We start from the raw sequence: 22,539 nt of genomic DNA on the forward strand, positions 1-22,539 counted from the left end.
GCTCTAGGCTCTGAGCTGTCTGCACAGGGCCCGACGCAGGGCTCGAACTCACACGCCGTGAGATCATGACTGAGTCGAAGTCAGATGCTCAAACGACTGAGCCACCCAGGCGCCTCTCAGCTTGTCTATTTTTAAAAAATGATATGTCAATATCTAAAATTAGAGCATATATTTCTTTAATTGGTCATTGTTTTGTTACCAGAATATTAGCTGGGGACAGGAAATTCATTGTTTCACTATGGTATCTCTAGCACCCTGAGCAGTAATTTTTTTTTTAAGTTTGTATTTATTTTTGAGAAGGAGTGAGAGAGAATCCCAAGCAGGCTCTACGCTGACAGCACAGAGCCCAACATGAGGCTCAATCCCACAAACTATGAGATCAAAACCTGAGCCAAAATCAAGAGTTGGATGCCACCCAGGCACCCCAGTATTTTTTGTTGTTAGCACAGTAGCCACTCAATAACCATTTGTTCAATGAATGAATGAATGATATAGGTCACATAAAGATATTTTTATTGAAAACCAGGTTGTTGAGGTGGAAAAGACAATATATTTAGAGACGAAGCATCAAGGTTTGGGGCCTGTCCCAGGCACAGCTATATAGCATTGGGCAAGTTATCCTTCAAAGTCTATTTCTCCAGCTGTAAATTGGGGTTTTGCCATCTTCCTCAGCAAACAAGACAGCTGAAATAGTCAATATGTACTTGGTATTATAAGCCACAAAAGTTTCACTACCTGCAATTTACCAGGAACATTTGCTTCAATTTTCCTCTTAATTTTACTTGTTTAGGTCAAACCCAATATAAGGGTATGTGTTCAGAGGTCCTCATATTAAGTTACTACATTACATCACTATATTATATATTATTTAAAAAAATTTTTTTTAAATGTTTATTTATTTTTGACAGAGAGAGAGACTGAGCACGAGCGGGGGAGGGGCAGAGAGAGAAGGAGACACAGAATCGAAGCAGGCTCCAGGCTCCAAGCTGTCAGCACAGAGCCCATGCGATCCCGAACTCACGAACCGTGAGATCATGACCTGAGCCGAAGTCGGAAGCTCAAATGACTCAGCCACCCAGGCGCCCCTATTATTATTTTTTTAAGTAGGCTCCATGGTCAGCATGGAGCCCAACACGGAGCCCAACACGGAGGCTGAACTCACAACCCTGAGATCATGACCTGAGCTGAGGTCAAAAGTTGGACACCCAACTGACTGAGACACCCAGGCACCCCCATATTATGTATTAAGTTGTACTTCTATTTTGTCTACTTGTGCAAACTTTAAGAATGGTAAAGTAAATACAATTACTAGAAAAAAATTCACCAAAAAAAATTTAATTCTACTGGTGGTGGTTGTACAAGTCTGTAAATCAACCAAAAATCATTCAGTTGTACACTTAAATCAGGTGAATTTTATGGCATATAAATTATATCTCAATAAAACTGTTAATAAAACAAAAAAGAGATTCTCTGACTCTCTATATAAGGCTACTGTAAAATATCCTCGGAATTTAGGAATAAGGCCAAAGTCACCTACCAAAAGCCCAAAATTAAAAAAAAAAAGAAAGAAAAAAGGTCAGAAGATGAGCTCTGCCATTAGTTGAAGCATGCCACTGTAAAAGATGTTTTATAAGAAACCCAGATATTTGGTCAATCCAAAATGACCTGAACAAAATCACTATCTCAAAGAGGTATCTGCACCCTCCTGTTCAATGAAGCATTATTTACAATAGTCAATATATGGAAACAACTTATTCCCATGGAAGAATGGATAAAGAGAATGTTACACACAATCCAACCCACCTACCCACAAGACTATTAAAAAAGGAAATCCTGCCTTTTAGGATAACGTGGACCTTGAGGGCATAGGCTAAATGAAGTTAAGGGACAGAAAAATACTGATATCATTTATATGTGGATCTAAAAAAGCCTACTTCATAGGAATAGAATGGTGATTGCCAGGGGGTAGGGGAAATGGGGCGATCTAAGGGTATAAATTTACAGCGATTAAGAAAAGTTCTGGGGATCCAATGTACAGCATGGTGACTACAACCAACAACCATCAATACTGTATTATACACTTGAAAGTTAAGGGAGTAAACCTTAAATGTTATTGTCACACACAAACTACTGTCATTATGTGAGAATGGAGATGTTAACTAACCTTCTTGTGGTAATTATTTCATAACATACACGGGGATCAAATCATTATTCTACATTTTAAGCTTACATGGATTGTATGTTAATTATCTGTCAGTAAAACTGGGGGTAAAAAATAAAGGAAGTGATCAGAACAACTTAACTTTACAGCTACACCGGGATGACCGCACAGTAAGAACGCAGCTAGTTTCTAGAGCTGAGCGGACAAACGCCCCATCCCGCTTCCGGAGTGGAGCCTGCGGGGAGGGAGTGTCCCCTCCGTGGGTCACTTGGCGCCTAGTTCAAGCAGCGTCCGTCCTCACCAACCCTAGATCTTCGCAGGGGAGCTGACAAAATTTAGGCTTGCTGAGCCGACGACCCTCCTTGCTTGCACTGACCGACCCCGAGGTTACCCCGGCCGCTTGGGGACTGGCGGCGCTTCAGCTCAGAGGGGGTCTCACCCAGAGCGCTTCGACCTTGGCTGAGTAGGAGTCACCCGAGATTTCAAAACGGTTACGGGCGCTATTCACCCGAGATTTCAAAACGGTTACGGGCGCTATTCGGACCCTCGGACTCAGAATAGGGATGGAAGCCCCACACCAGTCTGACAGCGCCGGTGGGCGAGAAGAAGCCGCCCCAGGCCAGCCCTGCGCCCCACCAGGTACCCCGCGCGGAGACCGGCGGAACTCTCCCGGGGAAGCCACGCGCCTTCAGCCCCCTGGGTACAACTTCCCCAGGGAGCAATCCTGCCCCAGAGACCCGCCTCACTCCCGCGCGCGCGAAACCGTTCTCCCGCGAGATCGCCCCTCCGACTCCGCCCACTGCTCCGCCCACGGAGAGCTGGCCTGGAGGCCAGACCCCTCTTCGGACAGTTCCCCGCCCCACCCGAAGGCGCAATCTGAAACTACGCCTTCCACCAGCCAATCATTTCCTCTAGTCGCTCATCACCGAGTTCATCCATCTTTCCGGGGCTTTCGGAAGTCCAAATCCCGGCTCTTCACTACAGAAGTGCCTAGGTCCTTCCGGACTGCGCATGCGCATCGACGGGGCGGGGGGTGGGGGAGGGGCGGGTGGCGCAGGCGCAGTAGCTTGATCTCCGGGGGTGGTCGCTAAGCACGTGGGTTGTGCTGGCCAGCGCGCCAGTGGAGCTACTGGATCCTCAGTTTCGGTGGTGTCCATCGTGGGCAGCGGACTAATAAAGGCCATGGCACCGGCGGAAATCCTGAACGGGAAGGTGGTCTCCGCGTAAGCACCTGTCATTGTTGTTAGGGCACGTTGGGCTGCAGGCGAGGGTTCTGAGCAGAGTATGCAGGTCCCCATATTCCCATTTTTTTTGCTGGAGGGACACTTGTAGCCGGGGCTGGCCGGGGGCGTGGGGGAGGACGTAGTATTGAACCCATCACACTTGAAGATCGATCCTCTGCAGTCGAAAAAATGGGGACTTGGGCACCGTCCGCGTTAATAGAAGGGCTCCCTGATGGCTGGGCCGACTGGCGATTGGATTTTGGACCAGTTTTCTTAACCCGCCCGACTGTGCTCCTCAAAATGCAGCTGCTGACGGCTCTCTGCCAGAAGAGAGTGGTTGGGACTGTCTGCAGCACCGTACCAGAACTCAGAAATGCAATTTCCTCACTTACGCTGTAATTCGGAGCTGAGGAGACAAATTAATAAGATTAATGAGTGACAAAACTTGACAAGGGTACAAGACTGATTAGTGACGGAGGGACCTCTTCCAACCATAGCTTTCCCACTACACCTGAGTCATCATTTGCTAAGTGGAACCCAATAAGCTTTTCCTTTCCCTTCAATTTCATGCTCCTCTAATACCCTTGTCTGCATCCAGGCCCTAGAGTTACTTTCAAGTTTGGCTCCTGAGTCCTGACACTATTCTGTGTAGCATTTGGCCTCTGCTTGTTCTACCTATATAGGAAATGTAAATGCTTAACTGGTGGATATGATTGCCAGACTTACTCCTAAGAAGTACACCCTGCTGCTTTTTGTCTGGGAGGTGACTAGTGGGAAACTATGAGAGTAGAAGAGGAAAGGATACATTTTGTGTGATTCTCCGGGAGGTTGATCTTGGGGCCTTTGACTTCACAGTTATTTAATAACTACCATAGTTGGCAACAGTAATTGTCTTGTAAACCTGCCAACTCTGTGGGTAAAAGGTTTTTGAGTGTATTAGGGAGTCACTGGCAGTGAAAACCATCCTGGGGCAAAATGATTTTTCCTGGAAGGTAGAGATGGTGGACAAAGAAGGTGAGATGTACAGTAAATGGTAATGAATCTTCCACATTGGGAAAGAGAAACTCCAGACTTTTAGACTGGAAGTCACAATACATCTGAGTGCTTTTGAACATGTGGTATGCTGAATTACATTGTTTCTGCTTGACTTTGCTTTTGGTTTGCCTTCAGTCAAACCTACTCCCTTTACCAGTGGCTTTTTCTGATAAAGTCTTTTTTTTTTTTTTTTTTTAATTTTTTTTTTCAACGTTTATTTATTTTTGGGACAGAGAGAGACAGAGCATGAACGGGGGAGGGGCAGAGAGAGAGGGAGACACAGAATCGGAAACAGGCTCCAGGCTCCGAGCCATCAGCCCAGAGCCTGATGCGGGGCTCGAACTCACGGAGCGCGAGATCGTGACCTGGCTGAAGTCGGACGCTTAACCGACTGCGCCACCCAGGCGCCCCTGATAAAGTCTTTTTAAAAAGACTGGTTGAAGAGATAATTTAGGCTTGCTTCTTGGCAGGCCACTGAATAGGTGCTCAATGGGTACGTTTTTGTTGAGTGGAGAGCAAGTTAAATATGTTTGTTAACTCCACAAAGGCAAATACATGCATTGTCTTGTTTATGTCTATGTCCAAAACACCTAGAAACCTTTCCTTAGTAGTTAGTTATGTGGCTTTAAGCAAATTAGTTAACCTATCTATACCAGCACTTCCTCTGATGTAAAATAAAGATAATATGTAGACCATTGAGTTGTTAGGAGAAATTAAATGAGTTCTTAGCTGAAGAACATTTAGAGTTATTCCTGACACGTAATAAGTGTTCAACACATGTTAGCTGTGTTAATGATTAGAAATTAGTTAATGTATACATGGATGATTGATTCATGATCTTTTTGACAGTGATAGGTGCTTGAGATCTATTTCAGTGGTTCCCAATATTAACTCACATTGAAGTCACTGAGGAAGATTTTGTTTACTATTTCTTTTTATTTAAACATGAATACATACAGGGGTGCCTTGATGGCTCAGTCACTGAGGCTTCCAACTCTTGATTTTGGCTCAGATCATGATCTCGTGGTTTGTGAGTTTAAGCCCCTGTTGGGGTCTGTGCTGAGACCACAGAGCCTGCTTGGGATTCTCTCTCTGCCCCCCCCCCCCAAAAAAACCCCAAAAACTTTAAACATTAATACATACAGTGAGTGTGCCTATCATAAGTATACAACTCAATGAATTTTTTGCAACTGAACTTAACTGAATAGCACCCAGATCAAGAAATGGCATTGACACCCAAGAAGCCCTCCCTTCCTAAACCTCCGGTCACCATCCCCAACAAAAGTCATCATTTTTAAGAAATATTTTTGAGAGGAGAGGAGGGGCAGGGAGAGAGGGATACACAGAATCTGAAGCAGGCTCCAGGCTCCGAGCTGTCAGCATAGAGCCCAATGTGGGGCTCGAACTCATGAACCTTCAGATCTCGAGCCGAAGTTGGACACTCAACCAACTGAGCCACCCAGGTGCCTCAAAGGTAGTCATTCACCTGACTTCTAACGATGTAGATTAATGTTGCCCGTTTTTGAACTTTATATAAATGGCATTGTATGGCATAAAGACTTCTGGGTCTGGCTTCTTTCAATGAACATTGTGTTTCTGAGATTATTTCATATTGCATGTAGTTGTAGTTCATTTACTCTCATCGCTGTATTGTATTCTACTATATGAATATGCTACTATTTACTCATCCAGTAAATAGGACACTTAGGTTTCTAGTTTTGGTGATTAGGAGTTTTACTGTTACGAGCATTCTTTTGCATGTCTTTTGATGGAACATATGCATATTTCTGTTGGTTACATATTTAAGAGGATTGTAGAGTAGTAGGACAAATATGTATAATTGTATTTAGTAGAAATTGCCAGTCTTTTCCAAGATAGTTTTGCCAATGAGTCTCATAGGGTACTTTTGAAACATCAATGCCTGGTGCCCACACCAGACTGATTTCATCTGAATTGGCTAGCAATAAGCCACTGGATTCAAATATTCTCTAAATCTTTTAAAACCTCATTTCTATGATTCTGATGCATCTTGAAAGTGAGAACCACTTATTTAAAACCTCACATATAGATCCAGTTCTCATCATTGAAGTATGGCAACGATTTGGCTATAAGGATTGAAAGCATTCTCTGGAAAAGACTGTTCCAGGTACTGGAGGGGTCCCCTCTACCCAGCCTGCTCAGAGCTGACATAGCTAACTTTTTACATTGCCCTGTGGTAGAGCAGTCAGTTAGTTCCTAACACAGTTCTTACAGGATCATTAAGACCAAGGTCTCCTTGTCCTTACAGAAGATCTGTCTTTCATGTGCTAATAAAATCGTTCAGAGACTGCCATACCTTGCCACCTTGACCTTCATGGAGCTTGTAGTACTCACAGTTCCTCAGGGAGAGGGAGCCTTGGCAGGGGAAACAGCCTTCCTGGCTCATGGGGATCTTGCAATTCCCCAGCAACTTGTACTCAGGCTGCAATAGGTTTCTGGCTTGGCTGCTGGCTCAGTGGGAATCTGAAGAACAAGATTCAGCTTGAGTAGGCTGGATTGCAGGCGGAGGCTCTGGGCAGGGTATCCCCACCTGTCGTCTTTTACTGGGTCAGGGACACTCTTGAGAAGAAAGGTAAGTGAACTTCTTACATTGCAACCAGGGACCCTGGAGTCCAAGGAAAGGGTCCCTCATTCCCCAAGTTTCAGATCAGCTTTCTTGGTTGCCAGCAACTGTTGGGTCTCTCTGGGGATAAATTTGCAAGCCTTCAAGGGCTCTGGGCAGTTTCTTCCCTGATACAGTGTTTGGAATGTAAAATCCCTTCCTTGGGGGGAGAAAGAGTGGATCAGGCCATGAGTTCTACAGTCAGAATTTCTCCAAAATCCAGTCCACTTGATCCATCCCATCCTGCAGCTGAGGCAATAATAGTTGAGGCTAGAAAGTGATGCGATTTGGCCAAAGGTTAATGGCAGAGGTTCAATTGGAACCAAGTCTCGTTCACCCGGCGCACGGCATTTTTCACGCTATCAGGCACTTATAACATTGCTGAAAGGAATTTCGTGAACTAATCTTTGTCTTATATATATATATTTTTTCAACGTTTTTTATTTATTTTTGGGACAGAGAGAGACAGAGCATGAACGGGGGAGGGGCAGAGAGAGAGGGAGACACAGAATCGGAAACAGGCTCCAGGCTCCGAGCCATCAGCCCAGAGCCTGACGCGGGGCTCGAACTCCCGGACCGCGAGATCGTGACCTGGCTGAAGTCAGACGCCTAACCGACTGCGCCACCCAGGCGCCCCAATCTTTGTCTTACTTAACAGCAGTCTCTCATTGCTGTGCTTCCCACTCTGCTGAGAAGACCATCCTTGACTTTTGTTTACTTTTATTATTGTTTATTTTATTATTTATTTTATTATTATTTTTTAATCAGTTGTTATTTTATTATTCCTTTATACCTTCCTGGAAGCCAGGACTAGACAGAGTCCATCATTTCCAGATTCCATCTCTGCCTGTTCTACCCTGTGGGAAATCTGGATCTAGTTGCCAAATTGTCTCCCTTTGGGAGGAACACCCCATTTCTCCCTTAAGGGGAGTTTGAAGGTTGCAGTCCAAGTTTGACAGTTGGGCGAGATCTGAGGGTCAGAGACAAGTGTGTGTCGTTTTGGGGTATTTATTGACTTACTCAACAAATATCTCTGTGCCTCCCGTATGCAAGCACTCTTCAGGACCTAGAGATGATGGCAGTAAGCAAAACAGCTCAAATCCCTGTTTCTGGAGTTTGTGTATTGATGGGTAGAGATACACCATAAAGTAGGTACAAAAATGTGAGGTGGTGAGATGTGCCAAAGGGAAAACCAGAGCAAGGAAGAGGGACAGAGATTCCTGCCACATGGGGGGCCTGTAATTTTAAATATGGGAATTAAGCTCCTACTGTTGTAAAAGTGACTTTGGGGCAAATGCTTGAAGGCTGTGGGGCCGTGAGCCTGCCGATGTTATGGGGAAGAGGGTTCCTGACCAAAAGCAAGCCTGTGCCATGGACCTTTGACCTCATTCTTTATTAAATGACTGCCTTAGGGTCAACAGTGAGGGCCCCAGAGAAGCTGACTAAGCATAACTGGGTGAAGTACACGGTCTTTGGCGGTGACCCACCACCTTGGCTTAAAAGAGGTGTCCTTAAAGAGACAAAGGGATGGAAATTAGACGGAGGAACCGCCCTGATTTGTGTGGTGCCTAAATGGGGTATCTCCTGATCAGATGGGGGCCCTAAATGCGGGGCAACAATCAGGTGGAAGCCTGTGGGGACGAGGGAGGTGAAAGAATTCACCTGAGGCAGAACAAAGGAGGTACAAGTTTATTGAATATGCATCGAGGGAGAGGAGAGGCTGTCTGCTTGGAGGCAGTGGAAAGAGGCAGCTTTTCAGGAGGGAAAATGAGAGGTTTGGTGACATATGGAATTTTCCCTTTTTTGGTAACTGGCTGGTTGTAAGCAGCCCATTGGTCCGTTAAGGTCTCTGGATATTTCAGGGTGGGTCGCCTGATGGGCCTGTCTGTGTTCAGCCTGGTGGTCACTGTGGCCCTTTCTGCATTCCTTTGCTCAAGCCTGCTTGCCTAAAAGTGGCCTCCACAATTTGGTTTTTAGGCTAGAAATTACAATTCTTACCTGTGTGTGCTTTTCAAAGTGAGACTTGCTGGATTTTGTGTGATTTGTTTGCTTCTCCTTCTTCTGTTTGATATACCTGAGCCCACTCCCTCCATTGGTGGCATTTTTCTTGGTCAGGTCTTCTTTCTGCAAAGACTGGTTGTGAAGAGACAGGCAGCTTGCTACTTGTCAGGCACTGAGAGAAGGTGCTCTTAGTTTTTCTTGGTTGAGCAGAGCAAGTTGGATAAGTTTGTATGCTCCCTGTGGGCGGAATCCCCAGATCTAGACATAGCGCTGCTCCCTCTGGGGAGCACGGGTAACTTAATTTACCTCTTTGTGCCTTAGTTTCCTTATCTGCATGTTGCGGATAGTGATGGCACATAATTCATAAGGTTGTTGAAATTAAATGAGTCATTGATTACTTTGAAAGCATTTGGAGCAGTTCCTGGCCCATGGTGGGTTTTAATGAATTGGTGCTTTGTAGTTAGTATCTGTTGAGTAAATAAGTGGTGTCTGTGTTTATCCAGGCTGTGTCTTTGGTAGCTGCCTTATAACCTTGAACCTTAAAATTAGAATTTGTCCTACTGATCAAATATAAAAATGGAACCGTGCTATACATTTAGCTCCAGGGCTAGAAAAATTATTTCTGTGAAAAGAATTTGCCCACCACAGAGAAGGGCTGCTAAATGTTGATAAGCTTTTCATTTTGTCCTGTAGATAAAATACCTGTAGACCTTTTGTGCTTAAAAAGATTTGCCTGTAATGAGATCCAAAGTGCAGGCCTTTCAGAAGTTACACGGAACCTCGAATGCCCAAGCTGGCTTGACTCTGGGAGCCTTGCAGGGGAGTGGGATCCTCTGCGAGGTTGTAACTAGGCCGCCTATCTAGGCTACTGGAGTATTGTTGTAAGCGGACCCTGGCAGAGTCTGGAGCTGGCAGCCAACTACTGTGGCCATGGCTCCAGCGAAAATCCTGAGGATGTGGCCCAAGAATAAGTGTCTGTCCTCATCCATCACGAAGGTTGGCACCAGGCAGTTTGGGATTTGGACAGTGGGGCTTTGAGTAGGGGTGTGTGGTCCCTTGTGTATCCCTCAAGAAGAAGGAGTATCAGGTTAGCCTAGCATGGAGTAGGATCCCTGGAGCAGAGGGAAAAGGCACCCTCTCCTTCCATGGACCCTGGTAGGGGCTGAGCAGGGTAGAAAGACCAGGGCAAGTTAGTGAGCCTCGCTTTCCTCTCTTTTCCTCTTCTGTACTGTGGGGGTGGCCGTAGCAATCATTTATACCCTGGGGTTGCAGAGAGGATTAAAAGGGTGTGTAATGTAAGGCTCTCAGAACCACAGAGCTACTGTGGGCTACTGTGGTTACGACTGTATCCACTGAGGTCTGATCCATAGTGTTGAAAGTTCCCAGCACCCCTGCACTGTGCAGTTAGCTCCCCTTGATACTCTCCTGTAAGGTGTCTCCTGGCACTGTCCCTCCGTGAGCTTGAAGGAGTGGGTGGCGGATGGTGCCACAGTCAGGATTCCTCAGCCACCCTGGCCACCTCACCCTCCATTTTGCAGTTTCTGAAGCTTTGGCCAGAATGACTAACTTGACCAAGACTTACAAGGCTGGGGGGGGTGGGGGGGGGGAAGAGTTATAAGGCTGATGGCAGGGACTCCACAGTGTATTTTTCTTCCTAGCCAAGGGCTTGTTACTTTCTTGCCAAAAGGAATTGCAAACTTGTATCCTCCTGTTAGGAGATGAAAGGACAAATTAAATCAGTTTGGAAGGCTCCCAGACTGCCTCTCTTCAGAAAGTCATTTTCAAGGTTGGAGACAAGTCAAACCTTCTTGCTTTGTTAGCTAAGTTTTTCTTTTCACCCTTGATAAGAAGTTCTTCCCCTAGAGCCTGGGCTGGAGAGGTATAGCTTTGTGTTACTGGTGTTTGAGGAGTACCAGGAAAGAGGGAGTATTTCTGTAAAAGGTTTTGCCAGAGCCTAAAAGGAATTTATCTTCAGTGACCTAACGTGATAAATGATCTTTCGTTTTGGTTCCAAGTACTAGTCCTTGTAAGCAGCCTCCTAAAATTTTATTTATTTATTTATTTATTTATTTATTTATTTATTTATTTACTCACTCATTCATTCATTTATAATTTACTTAAAATTTTTTATGTTTGTTTATATTTGAGGGGTGGGGAGAGAGACAGAGACAGAATCTGAAGCCGACTCCAGGCTCTGAGCTGTCAGTAAGCAGAGAGCCTGATGTGGGCCTTGAACTCCTGAGCTGTGAGATCATGACCTGCGCTGAAGTCGGCCGCTCAATGGACTGAGCCACCCAGTTTCCCCAAGCAGCCTTTTAGATGTAAGCCCTTTTTACCCAAGTTTTTCCTTTAGCTTTCCATAAAAGCAGAAAGCTTAGGTCTTTGTGAGGCTTTTCTCAGAGAGAGCTCTTGGCCTGCTCTTCCTCTCCAACCAGAGGCCCCCAGTCTTCCACCTTCTTTCCACATTCTGCTTGGATGATGATCCAAAGACCTCTTGGACTTGGGCCCAAAAGCAGCTCTGATGGCCAGATGTGTGGTTAATGGGGAGACTAACTCTGCGTGTTGGGCTCTTGCTTACAGAGCCTCATACGTGGGGCCATCCTGTGATGTCTCATAACTCTTGTTACCAACTGACAGTTACAAAATGGTGGCCTAGCAGCCAGATGTAGTTATACATTTTGTTGGGCTTACAGAGTTATTTTTAAAAATTGGATTGCTTTCCAGCACATTTATGTGTATAATTATACCCCAAAATCTGGAATCCTGACTTTCTGAGAGGAAAGGGAAAGCTTAGCAATGCTGTGCTCTCTATTCTTAATGTCACCAAGTTTGTTGGATCAGGGTAGAAGCTTCCCCCTCTCCCCTGTGAGGGGGAAGGGAGGTGGGACCACATTGTTTAGGAATCCTACCACACTTGGTTGTGTCCACCTGGACTTGGCAGTGTTTTCCCCTTTGTGACCTTTTTCTAATGCACCTTTTTTCTGTCTGTCTCTCTCTCTAATGCACATTTAATCCACTTTTAAAATCGTACATTTCAGGAAGCTTTTCTTGACCAGTTCAACCTGGTTTCCCAGCTCCCTGTGTTCTCTCTAGATCAGTGGTTCTCAAATGCGGCCAGTTTGCCCTTTTCTCCACCCCAAGGCACATTTAGTCAGGGCACATTTGGATGTGTCTGGAGACATTTTTGGTTGTCGGTTGGGGACTTTTCATCTATGCTGGTGGCATCAAGAGGTAGAAGCCAGGGATGTTCCAGAGCATCCTACAGTGCACAGAAGAGGCCCATCCAACGAATAATTATCTGGCCCAAATGTCAGTAGAGACATTCATAAACCCTGATCTAGAAACTTAAGGAAAGTAGTTATTGTATCATTGTGTATATGGATTAATGATACCTTGTACACTCACTGAGAATTAGAAGATTCGCTAGAATTTTACACCATTAGCTGTTTTCACGTCCTGAATGTCAGGCACTTTACCTTCCTTAGGTCTTGGAGAGTTTGGATGGAAGAATTTTACATTAGAAATTTTTATTGGAGCATGAAATGGATTCACATTAAGTTTTCAAATATATATTTGAGGTATCTGTCAAGTTTAGTGTATATTTGCATTAATTATAATAATTCTTCCATTAAATATTTTATTCTTCAACATAATGAAGGAAAGCACTGATACTAGTTGATCTGTATACTGATACAATATAGCTGTTGCTATTATACCATGTATCAGTGAAAACAATCAGGTGTTTTTTAAATGCCTATTTTTTTATTTTGAGAGAGAAAGAGAGAGAGAAAATCCCAAGCAGGCTCCAGAGCCTGGCACGGGGCTCAGTCTCATGACCTGAGCTGATATCAAGTTTGACAATTAACTAACTGAGCCACCCCAGGACAACCCTCCCCACCTCCCTCCCCCTTTCTTTTTTAATAATTGAAAACAGTTCTAACAAGAAGGTAATTTAGACTTTTAATTTAACTTAACTAGGAATTTGAAATATATGTGTTTCTTGGAACACTAGGTGGCCTCACAATCACAATTGTTTTTTAAATTTTTTTTTTTCAACATTTATTTTATTTTTGGGACAGAGAGAGACAGAGCATGAACGGGGGAGGGGCAGAAAGAGAGGGAGACACAGAATTGGAAACAGGCTCCAGGCTCTGAGCCATCAGCCCAGAGCCCGACGCGGGGCTCGAACTCACGGACCGCGAGATCGTGACCTGGCTGAGGTCGGACGCTTAACCGACTGCGCCACCCAGGCGCCCCAACAATTGTTTTTACAAGAAACTACGTGTTTTTGTTTTTGTTTTTTAATTTGAAGTATTTATTTTTAGCAGCATAACATTGTATGGACAAATGAGATAAAACAACAAATGAACGACATGAAAACAATGCAAATAAAATATGTGTGTTGTTTTGCACAGTTAAAACCTTACAACAATAATTTACTCCTTGGGAAGTTGGGCAAAAGAAATTTGTGTCCTTTAGAAAAGCCCTACATACTGAATGAAGATGAATGTCCTTCCTTTTTCTCTGATCAGTTACTAAAGGTATATTCTGTTCACCTTTGAGAATCACTTGGGAATTACTCTAAGCTTGTGTTGTATTTTAGTGTTTGTTGACTGAGGCAGCTTTATTTTCATCATGTAGATTTCTCAGCCAGGTGGTTAAATACCCTTTACTGCCTCCTTTTTCTACCTATAGCTTCTGTTGAAGTGGCCCTGTTGGGTTATATTTTAGCAATGCTTTTGTCTCTGTCATAAAATGTCCAAAATTTGAAAATGAGCCAATATTTTATATCATAAAGAATGAGTTGTAATTTGTACTGGGCTTTTCCAGGAGTAATTGTACAACTTTGGCAAAAGAAATCTGGGTGACTATTTACGGGTATTATCTGACTGGGACTCTCTGGGGGTAATGTGATTCTATAGGGACATGCATCTTTGACTTATTGATTAGACTCTTTAACAACTGTATGTGGCAGAAGTTAAGTTGGAGAAAATAGTAATGCACATGACTCGTATCTATACAGATTTAAACAAATTTTGACAGGTTGAAATATAAATGATTAAAACAAAATTTTTTTGAATGTTTATTTTTGAGAGAGACAGAGCGCGAGCAGGGGATGGACAGAGAGAGACACACACACAGAATCCGAAGCAGGCTCCAGGCTCTGAGCTGTCAGCACGGAGCCCAACACGGGGCTTGAACCCACGAACTGCGAGATCATGACTGAGGCAAAGTCAGCTGCTTAACTGACTGAGCCACCCAGGTGTCCTGAAATATAAATGATTTCTACCTTGCTTTTCACCCCTTAGACAAAAAGATACCTCCAGACATTGCATTTAATTGGCCAAGAGCAATGCTTCTCAACTTTGGGTACTATTAACATGTGGGCTAGATAATTGTTTGCATTGCATTGTAGGATATTTAGTTGCATCCCTGGCCTCTACCCACTAGATGCCAGTAGCAACTTAGTTAAAACTGCATCTGTGTCTGTATCTAATCGGCTATGATTATTTTATTAGTATCAGTTTACCAGAACCAGGGGCTTTAATGGTTTACTGCCACTTTGTCTTACCACATTCACCTGCACTTTAGTACTGATTTCTCCTCCACTGACATTGAGATGTATCTTCCCTTAGGTTTTAGAGAATGTTCGTGCAGGATGGTGAGACTCTGGCATATGGAGGTCTACCATCCAGGCATCAGGGGTGTTCTCCAAGTGCCTATTTCTGCCTCACTTTTCCCTGAATCTTTATTAGCAGTGTAACCTCATGGGCCATGGCTGGAAATCAAGGCATCTGCAACTCAAGAAAGTTTCTGTTGATTTAGCGGGTGTCAGTGTTTCAGAAGGTGTTCTTTGATGTGGCATTTTAGCTTTCTGGAAGTAATGAACTACGAAAACTAAAGAGTTTCCCAGCATTTAACTCCTCACAGCTCTCTGACCCTAAAATAAAGGTAGATGAGGGAGAGAGTGTTAACTTTTCTCTCCATGTCTTTTATAGTTTCTGAGCTTCAAGCATGCTTGCACTTGGCTGTTGTTATTCTGCTTTTCATTCCAGAGTTCCTCAGTTAGTGGCCAACTCAGAAACCAAGGCAGGGAAAACCTTATAAGGGACCGTGGAGACCTTATTACAACTGTCTTTTTAAATTTTTTTAAAAATATTTTTTAATTAAAAAATTTTTTAAACATTTATTATTATTTTTTTAATTCTTTTTTTTTAACGTTTATTTATTCTTGAGACAGAGAGAGACAGAGCATGAACGGGGGAGGGGCAGAGAGAGAGGGAGACACAGAATCGGAAGCAGGCTCCAGGCTCTGAGCATCAGCCCAGAGCCTGACGCGGGGCTTGAACTCACAGACCGCGAGATCGTGACCCGAGCTGAAGTCGGACGCTCAACCGACTGAGCCACCCAGGTGCCCCTAAACATTTATTATTTAGAGAGGGGGCACAAGTGAGCGAGGGCGGTACCACAAGGGGCAGAGAGAGGGAGAGAGAGAGACAGAGAGACAGAGAGAAAGAGAGAAATGGGGCTCACCAGAAGCCGGTCTCGTGCTCACTCCATGCAGGACTTGAACTCACAAACCATGAGACCATGACCTGAACCCAAGTCAGATTTTTAACGACTGAGCCACCGAGGCACCCAGTTTTTTTTTTTTTTTTAATTACAACAATCTTGATTTTTCTTTTTCTCCTTGCTAAAACAGAAAAGTTTCTGCCTATTGCTTTAGTGTTTTGGGCTGTCTAATTCTTGCTGATTGTGGTTTATGTGCATTTTTAAATGTTTCATTGCTATTCTGATCATGTCTCATAAGGAGACCTAAATGTTAGCTTTTAAACAAATCTTTCTAGTTGGAAGAATAACCCTGCTAATGCAACTTCAAAAACAGTCCTGCTTCTTAGAGAAAAGCTTAAGGGAGTCACTGTAACTGATCTGAGTCTATGATCTTTTTTAGAAAAAAAAATTGCACACTTAGATCCATTTAAATTATAGCATAGAAAATACAGAACATTTTGTTCTTTGCTCTTAACCTAGTGGACTGAAATATTTTCCACCTATACCACCTTGTAGTACTGGGTTCTCATAGCTTGCTACCTGCTGGGTAAGGATATTACTTTTAGTTGTCCCTAGAGTCCCTTCTTCAGGCCTCAGATGGTCATTATTCTAGAATCCTTATAAGATTTGGGAAATGAATTCACAGTATCGGTATGAAATCTGCTCTGTGCCTTAAAATATTTGTAGTTGTCAATCTTCCCAGCTCTATTTTACACCCCCTCCCCAAACCTCAAGAGTCATCGGTAGCCCCGCATTTTCTCTGTGCCTCATGTTAGTATATCTAGAATCCAGCCACTTCTTGCCAGCTATGGATACCAGAGTCCAAGGCACCATCCCCTCTGGCCTGGATTTTTGCAATTTGAATAGCTTCTTGCTTGTGTCCCAGATTCTCAACCATTCTCCCTTTAGTCTGTTCCCAGTTCAGCAGCCAGGAGTAATTTTTCAGAAATGTTAAGTCCTGTCATGTCAGCCCTGTTCCAAGTCTTCTAACAGCTTCCTATCACATTCAGAATAAAAGACAGGCACCCCGCTTTACCCCATCCGGTTACCGCTTCTCCTGGGACCCCATTTACCCACTCAGAGCCTTTGCGCTTGCTGCTTTCAGCTAATTGGCTTTCAGAACACCACATGACTGCTTAGAGCCTGTTTCTATATCTTGAAATAGGAAGGCCTCTCCTCCCTTGGCCATCTCGTAACATTGAGAATTTTGGATACAGGTTTCCTCCACTATTTGACCGTACAGTATTCCTGTGAAACCTTTCATAAGCCAAAGTGGCACAAAGCAAAGAAGCAGGTTTGGAAAATTTTTCGAGCATTCCAAGACCCGAAAAATAACCTCACTTAGGCTTCTCTGATACCTGAGGACACATCTTGCTAATAGATGCGCGAAATTTGAGCATTGAGATAAAGCCCAGACACTCACACAGTTCAAAGTTCTCATGGCTTCATGCTGAATTGCTGAGTTCCCCAGGAGGGAGCTGGGGAGTGCCCTTCAGGAAGGGCTTGCTGCAAAACAAACACTAACAAAAACACTGTTTTTGTTTTTGCTTTTTTTTTTCCCCATAAAGCAAAAATCCTCTGTATTCCTTTGGGCTAGTGAAAACAGATATTAACAGGTTTTTCTTTTTTTTTTTTTAATTTTTTTTTCTTTTCAACGTTTATTTATTTTTGGGACAGAGAGAGACAGAGCATGAACGGGGGAGGGGCAGAAAGAGAGGGAGACACAGAATCGGAAACAGGCTCCAGGCTCTGAGCCGTCAGCCCAGAGCCCGACGCGGGGCTCGAACTCCCGGACCGCGAGATCGTGACCTGGCGAAGTCGGACGCTTAACCGACTGCGCCACCCAGGCGCCCCTTAACAGGTTTTTCTGAAAAGCAAAGTGGCAAACCTGAACTTTTGAAAAGCAGGGAATCCCTGTAATGAGCTGTTTCCTCTCATGGTTCCTCGTTAATGTCTTACATTGTGCCTGGCAATGGTTCCTCCCCCCCCCCCCCCCAAGTGAGCTTTGTTTGGGTTGGGAGGGCTAAAGGAGAACCTGTAGGAACCTGTGCCTAGGCCTCTGTGTTAATATAATGGTTGGAGGGAAGGGAGGGGACAGGAGAGAGTTGAGTAGCCCAGCACTACACCTAGTTGTCATGGTGGGGAGGCAGCCAAGGCTAGGACTGCTGGGGAGTTTCAGAGGCAGGGCCAGTGGAAATGCCACGTGTTTCCTGTTCTCTTGTGTTAGAGCAGAACTGTGATCTCCAGGTCAAATCTCTGACAGAAAAATCCAACAATCTGTTCATTCTTTTGAACTATATTATTGTATGGGATAATTGATACAAATGATTTTTAAAAATAAGGTCACAAGCTTGAGATGATGAGGGGATGTGGGGCAAGCCGAGGGCAAGGTGCAGGCTAACAGCAAGCCCACCCCCACCCCTGCCCCCACCAGTGGGACATGTATGATATTCCTTGGACACTCCCAGGCTACCCAAAAACATGGAAAGCACAAAAAACAAATGGTTAAACTGATAAGAGTCTCCACCAGTTTACCAGAAAAAGGCAATCCCATTATAGCCTAAAGTCCAGGAACTCCCTAGTTGTCTTAAAGTCAATGCTTTGCCTGAGGGAAAACCACCTTAGCTTGACAATAGCTAGGCCTCCAGCATGTGAAAGTCTGGAAACTCCCTCTTGACTTTATCTCTCCCGATTGCATAAAATGGTCACCCCCTACACTTGCAGTGTAACTCTGCCCTCGCCCTCGGGTCCTGTCCCCTTGCTTTAATAAAATCACGTTTTTGCTCCAAAGATGTCTTTAAGAATTCATTCTTGGTTGGGGCCCCTGGGTGGTTCAGTGGGTCAATTGTCTGACTCCACCTCAGGTCATGATCTGGCGGTTTGTGAGTTCGAGCCCTGTGTTGGGCTCTGTGCTGACAGCTCAGAGCCTGGAGCCTGCTTTGGATTCTGTCTCCCCCACTCTCTGCCCTTCCTATGCTCATGCTCTGTCTCTGTCTCTCTCTCTCAATAATAAATAAACGTTAAAAATTTTTTTTAAAGAATTCTTTCTTGGTTGTTGGCTCCAGACTCCATGAACCCCCCCATCACCTCAAAATTTCATCAGAAATACAATTTTGAAGTCTTAAGTATGACTTCTTGTATCATTCAACATTCTTACCATTGACGAGGCTAATCCAAATAATCTAGTTCTTGTAACACCTGTGCCTATTTATGTCTGTTGTTTATAAGTGTGGAGGACTGGAGCAGGAACTAATCAAGTCAGAAAGAGGGAAGAGATGTTTGTAATGTCCATATATATTTCCTATGTCAAATGTGGTTGAGATGAAGAAAGGCAAATGATGTAATCTAATGTACTTGATGTCTTGTGTTGTCGAGAAGTTGTATGTTGGTAAATTGATTTGTCCTTTGTTTCATGAGAGGTTATACTTTTAACCTTGTGTTAAATTCTTCTGTAAGGAAAATTCTTTTGTGAATTGGAATATATTTATAAATTCATGTTGACTTTGGAGTGCGATTCAGTGATTGTCATTCAGCCTTATGTGGGTACCCTGTGATCATCTTAGCAGGGAAAGTTGAGCAGGTGTGAGCTGTAGTTCTTTCCTGCAAAAGTTTTTCATTTAGCACCTGGAGAGGGGGAATGCTGAAAAAGATGAAGATTAACAGCCTTCCAGAAGTGTTGGTTCAAGTTTTCATTTATTCACTCTATGATTTTGAATGCCGTCAACTGATCTGTTTTCAACTAAATGTCCTCATTCCGCATGGCCCAGTCAGTGTAGTTAGGAGTTAGAATCCAAGATCCACATCTACTCGAGTCCTGGAAAATGGATGCGTATCCGTAATATCCTCAATTATACCAGATAATGTCTATTCAAGGGAGGTATTTTTAATTTAAAAGAGAAACGGCCTCTTATTAAATGACTTACTTGCGCTTGAGACATTTCAGTGTTAATTCCAACCTTTCCTTTTTCTCTAGGCAAATAAGGGAGAGACTGAAGAACCAAGTCACTCAGATGAAGGAGCAAATTCCCGGTTTTACACCAGGCCTGGCAATTCTACAGGTATTATGATAGTGTATTTGCACGAATATCCTCTTTTCCCAACTCATGAGTAGCACTTCAGACAGCAAGCACTTCACACGTCTTCCTTCCTTTCTCTTTCTCTTTCTCTTTTTCTTTCTCTTTCTCTTTCTCTTTCTCTTTCTCTTTCTCTTTCTCTTTCTCTTTCTCTTTCTCTTTAGGTCTTTCTCGGTTTCGTGAAACCTCCTCATACCTTTTCAGGCTCTCTCTGCAGGCCGCTCTCCTTCAGCTCAGCTGGTACATGTTCCTGTATCCTGCTGGCGTCTGCTATTCTCTGGGGGCACCTCTTTCGTAGTCCAATGTCCCTAGACCTTTGGTCTCAGGATCCCTTTACACTTAAAAAATTTTAAGACCTTAACGACTTTTTGTTTATATGGATTCACCCATTGATGTATACTGTATCAGAAGCTAAAATGTTTTTAAATATTTATACGTTTTAAAATATCAATAGTAAGTTTATTATATGTTAGAATGAGTAACGTTCGTATGAAAAAAATAACTTTGAGGAAACAAAATTGAGGGGAGCTTGGGTGGCTCAGTTGGTTAAGCGTCCAACTTAGCTCAGGTCATGATCTCACGGCTTGTGAGTTTGAGACCCGCTTTGGCCTCTGTGCTGACAGCTCAGAGTCTGGAGCCTACTTGGGATTCTGTGTCTTCCTCTCTCTCTGCCCTGCCCCAGCTTATGCTTTCTCTCTCTCTCTCAAAAATAAATAAACATTTTTAAAAATTTTTAAAATAAAATAAAAAACAAAATTTAGTGAGAAGAGGGGCATTATTTTGCACTCTGCTATCTGGCTTAATGAAAGACACCTGGATTCCCATCTGCTCCCGTGTTCAACCTCTTGCTACGTGTTGGCTTGGTTGAAATATATGAAGAAAATCTGGACTTGTATAGATGTATAGTTGTAAAAAGGAAGAGGGTTTTTTGTTGTTGTTTTGTGTTTGTTTGTTTTTGTAGTCTTCCCAGGTAATTGTGGATACTTTTGTTACTACAACAGGACTCAATAAGTTTTTATAGTTTAGTTGCAATGTGGAATCTGACACTGTGCAGTGAACTCTCTCGTGCTTGGTTACATCCAAACCCACTGCTTTATGTTGCAGTTTGAATGGATATTTACCCATGCTTGGTTTGTTTTGTCTTCATTCCTCATTTAGAAAATAATGGTTCACTGAATTATGCAGATCTTCTGAATGTTAACACATTTCATTACGCAATGTAAAGAAAAGCACAATCATTAGTATCACAACACACTTATCAGAAGAGTCTTTGATTATTGAGAAGCTTGAGGAGCTCACAGGAGTGGATAAAAAAACTTCTGATTTTCACTTGAAAGCTCAGATTTTACTTTTGGCAACAAATACTATTAAGCTATTTTCCTTCAAGTAGCAGGCTCGCTCTGTCCAGTTTTGAGAAAATATTTGCCAGATATTCAAGCGTGAATAACCATTGTTTGCCAGCTGTTTTTTCAAGTAAAGATAGCGTTCCATGTAAAACACAGGGCTTTTCCCGGAGACCACCGCTTCTGGGTGGGGCACGAGTGTTTGATGGGCCCTTCCCAGTTCCCCACACAGGATATAAAAAGACATGTATGCAAGGGTTGAGGTTTAATAAGATTAATCATTTTTACTGCTTCATCGAGAGCAGTTCTACACTTGATCTTAGCCAAAAGGCCGAGAAGCGATCGAGAGCACTTTAAGTGAAATTGGCATCTGTTTTTACTGAGAGTGTGGCAGTGACTAGTATAGTTTGGTGCCATTGCCTTGGTTTGTGCTAAGTCTCACCCACCATTGGCTCTGCAGCCTCCATACAGATGTGAAAAAGGCAGATGACATCACGGCATCATTATAAAGTAGTCTGGCACTTGAAAGGGTCTTGGGGTTCCCTCAAAAGTGGGTAAGCTGCCCCAAATCTGGCAGTTTAACCTGGCTCTTGATACCAGCTCTAGGTCAGTAACTTCTTTTTTTTTTTTTTTTCTTTTTTCTTTTTTAAAAAGTTTATTGTTGGATTTACATCCAAGTTAGTTAGCATATAGTGCAACAGTGATTTCAGGAGTAGATTCCTTAATGCCCCTTACCCATTTAGCCCATCCCACCTCCCCCAACCCCTGCAGTAACCCTGTGTATTCTCTATATTTAAGAGTCTCTTATGTTTTGTCCCCCTCCCTGTTTTTATATTCTTTTTGCTTCCCTTCCCTTATGTTCATCTGTTCTGTGTCTTAAAGTCCTCATATGAGTGAAGTCATATGATATTTGTCTTTCTCTGACTAATTTTGCTTAGCATAATACCCTGTAGTTCCATCCACGTAGTTGCATATGGCAAGATTTCATTCTTTTTGATTGCCGGGTAGTATTCCATTGTACATGTATTCACCACATCTTCTTTATCCATTCATCTGTCAGTGGCCATTTGGGCTCTTTCCATACTTTGGCTATTGTCGATAGTGTTGCTCTAAACATTGGGCTGCATGCACCCCTTCAAAACAGTATACATGTATCCCTTGGATAAATGCCTAGTAGTGCAATTGCTGGGTTGTAGGGTAGTTCTGTTTTTAGTTTTTTGAGGAACCTCCATACTGTTTTCTAGAGTGGCTGGACCAGTTTGCGTTCCCATAGGTCAGTAACTTCTAAACCTGGGCTTCTTCTGAATTCTGGACTCTTGGTTTCTTGGAAAACTCTCACTTCCCTTTCTTCTCTGATCTCCTTTGCTTCCTGTTCCTTATTTTCCTGATACCTAAACCATTTGGATGCCATAGGGTACAGCCACAAAACCCCTTTTCCACCTATTCCTTCCCTCAGTGAGCTCACCTGGTTCCATGGCTACCCGGGAGAGTCCTTCCTGATTGAGGCCTC

General features: G+C 43.5%; 2 protein-coding genes and 1 pseudogene across 2 annotated transcripts in view; 1 reads left to right on the forward strand and 2 right to left on the reverse strand.

Annotated features, from left to right (window-relative positions):
- Nucleotides 1-3,179, reverse strand: part of LOC101086571 (coiled-coil domain-containing protein 170-like) — a 64,758-nt gene extending 61,579 nt beyond the window's left edge. The window contains exon 1 of the mRNA XM_019833119.3: nucleotides 3,088-3,179. Within this exon, the coding sequence (XP_019688678.3) occupies nucleotides 3,088-3,174 (87 nt within the window). The 5' untranslated portion in view covers nucleotides 3,175-3,179. The remainder of the gene's footprint in view (nucleotides 1-3,087) is intronic.
- Nucleotides 3,180-3,218: 39 nt separating this feature from the next.
- The window catches only part of MTHFD1 (methylenetetrahydrofolate dehydrogenase, cyclohydrolase and formyltetrahydrofolate synthetase 1), a 61,519-nt gene continuing 42,198 nt past the window's right edge, over nucleotides 3,219-22,539 (forward strand). The window contains exons 1-2 of the mRNA XM_003987726.6: nucleotides 3,219-3,384; nucleotides 19,587-19,671. Of these exons, the coding sequence (XP_003987775.1) occupies nucleotides 3,344-3,384; nucleotides 19,587-19,671 (126 nt within the window). The 5' untranslated portion in view covers nucleotides 3,219-3,343. The remainder of the gene's footprint in view (nucleotides 3,385-19,586; nucleotides 19,672-22,539) is intronic.
- On the reverse strand, nucleotides 21,206-21,372 carry LOC111561250 (annotated as a pseudogene).

This window comes from Felis catus, chromosome B3 (assembly GCF_018350175.1).
Source record: "Felis catus isolate Fca126 chromosome B3, F.catus_Fca126_mat1.0, whole genome shotgun sequence".
Lineage (NCBI taxonomy): Eukaryota > Metazoa > Chordata > Mammalia > Carnivora > Felidae > Felis > Felis catus.